Genomic DNA, 7,458 nt, shown 5'->3' with positions numbered 1-7,458 from the left:
AGAGAGAGAGAGAGAGAGAGAGAGAGAGAGAGAGAACGTAGATGTTCTCTTATTTATTTTTAATTAATTAAAAAATTTTTTCCAAATTTTTCTCCCTGTTCGCTCCTAAAATAATTCCTATTCTATTAATTATTATATTAACCTCTTTACTTACATAATGATATAAAAGGATTATTTTGATGAAATAAATTATGTATATTATTTAAATATACTTTCATTATCATCTTAATCACTTTATAAATATTATATTTAATAGAATTAAACTAAAAACTTGAAAAATTTTTATGCTTCATACATTAAAATATAAAAATATATTTTATTATAACTTAAATTTTATTTTTAATATTTTATTTCTAGTAGAACTGTATACGTTAAATATTATTTGTTCGTTATTATAGACAGCGCACGAGATATTTATTGCAAAAAATATTTCTTACCGTTAAATTTTTTATTAAATATCTTTGATTCTACATTAATTTTCCGTTGCCTCGAGATTTAGACAGAATATTTGCTTTCATGATGAAATTCTATCATACGTTATTTTTAACATTACTTTTAAAACTTTTTCCAAAAATTTCTTCAAATTATTCATCATGGAGAGCGAGTTTTTCGCGTCATTTATATTTTTTAACATTACGGAAAAAGTAATTTTTAATTTATTAAATAACAAGGCTATGAATTTTCATAGCCGCATAATTTATACATTTAACGTTCACACATTATTACATTTAAGTTGCCAACCTCGAGAGAATGTGGAAAATATTCAGTCACTGGTAGAAACTCTTTGTGTCAGAGTAATCGTATCACAGTCATTGTTCGACGCTTCATTGTAATACGAAGACTTCCGCAGGGGCAAAATTACGCTCTTCCGCGCTTCGTCATGTTTTTACCTATCATATACATGACGAAATATGTATTCGTGGCAATTGCCGAAAGCCGCAGAAGAAAAAAGAGAGTATCCCCCAAATTTTTAGCGTTACTCGACAAAAAAAATCTTTCGTCGTCGATCGAATTCACGGAGTATGTCTTTACTTATACAAAATTGGCAGCGAGGATAAAAAGCTTCATGGAAATTTTGGCGACACGAATTTCGCGACGTAGAACACGATGTATCCCACGCATCGTTCATCCTCGATGATCCGCAACATGCGTCATACCTACAATTTTGGAAACTTCAAAGCGAGAACTGAAATCTAATGTGTAATGACGGTGAATTCTGATCTCGATGCTAAAAGCAAATGAAGCGATCACGTACTAATCACTGACGTGCTAATTCTTTTAAAATATATTCTTCGCGTCCGTAGCGCGTCGACAAAATCGGACATCACGGATATTATAAGCGCTTCGATTCGTACTTTGACGCGTGCTTTAAACTACGTCAATTGACGGGCTCATGAAAGTTTCAGAACACCGCGAGAACTTAACAGCGCGCCACGAATTCGTGCTGATCTCATCGTCTCAATTCTCACTGTTAATTCCCACGATCTATCGACGACGTGCCGCGCACCCGAGGACATTATTTCGATTAGCGAACAACGAACAAACGTCGATTCGAGCCCGCAGCACCAATCTCCAAATGCATGTGCATGTTGACTAAATTTCGCGAACATTATACGTCCGGATAAGCGGGATAAGCGATTCACGATTATACTTCCGCATACTAGTGATTCACGATATGTATACTTTATAATTCGAAATTTTTCGAAATTTTTTTTCTCTTCACAATAAATTCGCAGTAACCAACACTGTTAACGATTCCTCAGTCGTTGTTTGTAAAATCATTATATTGCTCTATATATGAACCAACGCGAACCGACTGACTTGCGCCCTTCGACTTCGTCAAAAAAAATCGCCACACTGAATTGACACGGATAATAAACAACGAATGTAAATTCGATGAAACTGTCCGTTCACATTATTCACAAATTGTTTCATACAAATAGCAAACATTATTCACAGACTATTTCGTACGAATGGCAAACTGGGAATCGCGAGTCGCGCACATAATCCGACGCTAGTTTACACGACAATAATCGGATAGCTGGTGATAGTGCTGGCGGTATAATGATAAGCGTCGATTCCTCGCACTGTGATGTAACAAATCGACGATTCTTCCCGCACGCACAAAATGTATCAGATTACTGTCAAGTCTGCTATTTTCTCGCGTCTTCATTTTTTTTTTTTTTTTACAAGATCAAATTACGGATTTCTTTCCGGTCACTCGACACTGCGTCGTCTGCGTCCCAGAGAGTTTCCAAAATTCCATTGTCGGAAAGGACTAGCTTAGGCTGTTTAACGATGCTACTTTTACACTGCGTCAAAAGTCATTTCGAAAAATCTTATAAAGATGTTCTCCCTCTAAAGATCTTCTCCCTCCTCTGACCTCAGAGGGACAGCGAGATTCAAGATCCTTTCTTCTGCCATGCATCCAAACAATAGATTCGAAAAAAATATCGAAACACGCATAATATTGAATTACAATGAGAACTTCCGAGCAACGGGACACAATCGACACAAGAATCATTCCGTCTGTTTCTTACTGGTTATTGAACAAGGATGACCATTGTGTCAATTTATGTCTCATGCTTGATCTATGGATGGATAGATTGATCGATGGATCCATCGAGACTAGCGGCGCGGGAAAATTTTCGAATTCGACTTCACTTTCTAGCAGAAACTTACGTTCGACGTTTCATCGCCCAATCCATATCTCAATGCGCGGCGTATCCGGCAGGTTTGTCACCGACGCCTCTTGATATTCGATGCGGCTCGATTCTCCTCCTAACTGGCCCGTTGTCGCACAATTTTTCCAAACTCCTTTTCGAAATCACCCAACATCATCTCGTTAATTACGCGGATGTTTCATGCGGTTCTCTTTGTACGCGATCAACGGATTCCGTAATCTGAAGGTACAGTGAAGCGAATAGTACATAAATAATTGTACACTTTATAATAATGGATTCAAGCACTTTCGTTTTACTTTCGTTTCTTGCGCGCATTTACAAAAATTTAATCTCGCTCAATAGTCTGGTCGAATTAATCCAAAAACATGGATTTTGAATATAAACACGAGAAATAAAAATAAATAAATGTATTTAAAAAATTCAAAAAGTTGCAAAAAAAAAAAACAATCGTAATTAGACGCGTTTTATATTTACGAATCCAATGAATATAATTAATTTCGAAGAAAAATCGAACTATTTTCGCGAACACAAATGTCGCGTCGTAGACGCCAAACGCGTCCGTGTCTAATCCGAACTCAACCTAACCCCGGTCCGTTTCCGCGGAGAAATCATATCCAGAAATAAAGCGTAATCAGGAATTACTTACTGCCCAAAACGTCCGCAAGTTAAAATTTCGAAGATTTATCTCGAGGGGAGTGGCTCGCGAGGGAAGGCTACCAAAGGCGCTGACTGTCAACTTTCAATATGTTCTCCGGACTGACGGGGTCAAAGGCGCTCCTCTCGGCACCGATATTTTCACGGTACGACATAATACGACATAATACGACAAGGTCAATAACGACGAGGCGGGCATCACGTCGCTGTTGTTTCGCGAGAATTCGTTGGGGGATTTGGAAAAAAAGTGCGTTTGTTGTACCTCTAGCGGTACATGTACTCTGCTCTGACGTACAACAAACGCGAAGGAAAGGGGGAAGGAAAAAAAAATGGAACGAAAAAGATATTGCACACTGTTCCGCGCACATTCACTACGGCAACATCGTGGAACCGGAGCACATAGCGTTCGTTGTCGTCGTCTTCGTCGTATTCTCCCACCGGAACTTATCCGTCTCGTGTCACCAGCACCCGGCCCATGTCTTCGCTACGTGGCGAGGCAGCGCGCACGGGTGCATAACATAAATTACCGCGCGCGTGTCACGTATGTATGTGTAAATATATATATATATGTATGTATATATATATATATATATAAGTATAGGTGCGTGTTATGTGCGCGCGCGACCGCGTATAGCATATAACGCACCAAAGTACCAAGTGGATCAGAGATACGACCTCGGCGACGTTCCAACGACGACTGAACTCGCGAATGCCTCACATGTATCGAGCGGTGGGTGAGGGGGAGAAGGCAGGCGCGGCTGGGAGAGGTAAGGGGAAAGCGCGACTACATGTGGGGATACGTGTGGGGTACTCGTGTGAACAGTGGTGCCATTGGCGTAGGGTAGGTAACCAGTATCGATGTTTCTCGATGTTCGTGGATTTCCGGGGATTTTGTTTCTTTCTGTAATTTTTATTTTTTACAACATCCGATACTGGTTACGCCAATCTGATTTTTGAAGAAACGCCGGAAGAAGGAACGGGAAGAAGACTATTCTGATTTCTTGCGCGAGAAATGTCGCGGTTCTGTAATATTATTTTTAAAGAAATTTTGATATTCATATGGTTTTCGCGATATCGATTGATCTAAAATGTTCAAGTTGGATTTTAGAAATAATAATAACGATGATAATTATATGAAAAAATATATAATAGATTGCGTTTTTTAAAATGCGAAAGTTGCTCCGAAATTGTGCCGACCGACAATGATAATTACTTTATAATAAGAATCAATATATTATATCATATATTATATATATCTAGCATTATATAGACACACACTTTTTTTCACACACACACACACACACACACACACACACACACACACACACACACACACACACACATGTATATATTATACATACATATATATGTGTTGCATATCAGATCTATATACATGTATGTGTATATGTACATAAACTCTCATTGAACATTACTGTATAACAAAGGGCATAATTTACTCACTTATCTCATTGTTGCGTTAGCAACAGTTATCTAAAGTGTAACGTACAATGGCGGCTGCAAGTTCCCCGAATTGTCAGGGGATATTCACTTCGTCAGTTCTCGCTATATACTCACTGAATATCACTGCCGAACTACGTAATTTAGAGCAGCTCTCATACGCCGATGCCGATCACTAGTACCAGATGTGGTTAATCAATTCAAGGATAATTCCAAGACATTCCAAGTAAAAAATCTTTATTTTTTCAGGCCAATTAATTTCCATTACTTTATTAATTTTTATTGATTGATTAAGATTTATTAATTCGCATAATATTATGTTTTACATTTTAGTTAGAATTTTATATGATGAATGAATTGAAACGAAAACAAATTTGGAACAGTGTTATTTACAGCTTTATAAATAATATCGAACAAACATTCAGTACAAACGATAATTTTTCTGCTATATTCTATTTTATAAATTGTAGACATTCAAATCCAAATTTTTTATTAGTAACAACGATGTAAAGACTCTTGAATATAACATAAATAAACAAACAAAATAAACGGCGAAAGAAGAGTCATTAGGTTATAAAACATTTAATTAATTAAAAATATTAGGCGAAGATACATGAACCGATACGGAGCGATTGTCTAACGATCTGGCTTTGATACTGGACATCTTGACTGCTCAATCGCACGTATTTTCGAGATCCATCCGAATTTTACTTTTTACGTTTTATGTTGATTGCGACATGAATTATTTTTTTATTTATTGTTTTATTTTATCACACTTTACATCTGAAGAGGGCTCAATCCTGTAGCCGAAACTTGTTATGTTTTTTTATACATTTATACATTTATATGCGCCGCTCCGTTTATTTTGTTTGTTTATTTATTTTTTATTAGTAATTTGCTTTATTGTATCTTTAAGGAAAGTTTCTTATACCCAAACACAACTTTTTTTTTTATTGACATATTCAAATATCACATTATAAAATTATTAATTATTATCATTGGAGCTTCATTAAATAGATTTCGTAATTTCAAAGTTACTTTCATCTTTACCATTTGCATAAATAGCATGAAGAATGACAAAAATCCCAGATCAGTCCTGAAATTTCAAGGGTTTTTCAGGAGTTTCCTAGAATACATTAAATTCCAGAATAATTTTTTCAGAATTCAAGGATATTCAAGGATTGCTGGATATCCTGATTAAAGGATCGTGTGTATATATAATAATTTGTGAAGTAATTCGCAATTTTGTGTCTCAAAAGTAGGAGAGAAATTTGGTAATCTCGTACCGTAATATTATAGTCATAATGTACGACATGTAGCATAACTAGATCTGTAACTTAATAATAAGGATTTACAACATGCTGTAAAATCATTTCATAAATATTCCATAAACGATATCGATGTAATTTTTCAAGCTATAGTAGAACAAAATTTGATTGCATTAAAAGTAATGTTTTTTTTTCAATTTATGCTCTAATAGAAATATATAGAATATTGTATTATAAAATAATGATAAAAATCACAATTTTTTTATATAAGTACTTCTAAATAAATTCAAGAATATTTATGTAAAGTTAGATTAAGATACAGATATTAATTGATCTGTAAATAAACAAAATATTTATTTGTTATAATCTAACTGGTGAATCTCAATCAAACTTTGCATAAGTTATTTTTAATACTTAAAGTACTTATACAAAAAAAAAATCAGATTTTTTGTTATCATTTTAAAAATTGTTTATAATTATAAAAATACTACCAAATAAAATAAATAATCTTTAAAATGTGTTGTTCAATAAAAACAGAATAAAAACAACTTTTATACATATGTAGTTTATTTAAAGCGTAAATATTAATGTATATGTTTTATGCTCTTACAATCTCCTTAACTTTTCAGCCAAACCCTACAATAATTTCTATACTATAGGAGACAAATTTTGATGTTTCTGATAATGTTTTATGTGCCATTAATACATATAACTTCCAGGAATTATTACGGGTTTCTAAATTAATTTTTATACACAACTGAAAACCACATAATATCAAAAACATTAATTAGTTTTATCTTCAAACTCAATTTTAAGGATTCAGTTGTAATGCCAGAATTGGGCAACGTGGGAATTGGGAAACGTGGACCTGTCGAAAAGGAGATGGAAGGAATTCATATATCAAGGGCAGACAAGAGCAGCATGGAACTGATTGATACGGATTTATTTTTTTGTATAAGATAGTCCTTCCATCTTGAATCAGAGGAAGCTGCATCTCAATTTTGGCATAACTGAATTTCAAGGATCCATTTTATTAGAATATCGATGAAAAATTTTAATTTTAATCTGCGCTTTGCAATTTATTTTGTTTTTATTTATAGGAAATAGAACTTCGTCGTGTTGATCTGGCGACGTAGTGCCCCGTATTGTATATGTGGAGAATATATAGTATAAATATAACTAGAAATTATTTCAGAATTCAATTGGAAAATACTAACTAAATTCTTATAGTTAATATAATTAAAATGGAACGTTTGATATTTAGTCTAACAAACGTTCCAGTTCTAGTTATAAAATATCGAATCCTACTACCGAATCCTACTACCGTACTAAAATATCGAACCCTGTGATAATCAGAAATTCTGCTTAGTTTCACTAAAATGCATTTTATCATA

General features: G+C 34.4%; 1 protein-coding gene across 1 annotated transcript in view; it reads right to left on the bottom strand.

Annotated features, from left to right (window-relative positions):
* Positions 1–4,018, bottom strand: part of LOC108756304 (protein gustavus) — a 69,743-nt gene extending 65,725 nt beyond the window's left edge. Inside the window, exons 1-2 of the mRNA XM_018500016.1 lie at positions 3,331–4,018; positions 2,683–2,903 (exon numbers count right to left, since the gene is read on the bottom strand). Coding sequence (XP_018355518.1) covers positions 2,683–2,708 — 26 coding nt within the window. The 5' untranslated portion in view covers positions 2,709–2,903; positions 3,331–4,018. The remainder of the gene's footprint in view (positions 1–2,682; positions 2,904–3,330) is intronic.
* Between the last annotated feature and the right edge of the window lie 3,440 nt (positions 4,019–7,458).

This window comes from Trachymyrmex septentrionalis, unplaced genomic scaffold (assembly GCF_001594115.1).
Source record: "Trachymyrmex septentrionalis isolate Tsep2-gDNA-1 unplaced genomic scaffold, Tsep1.0 scaffold97, whole genome shotgun sequence".
Taxonomy (NCBI): Eukaryota; Metazoa; Arthropoda; class Insecta; order Hymenoptera; family Formicidae; genus Trachymyrmex; species Trachymyrmex septentrionalis.
Note: the sequence above shows the minus strand (reverse complement) of the source record. Positions and strands in the feature narration are given on the sequence as shown.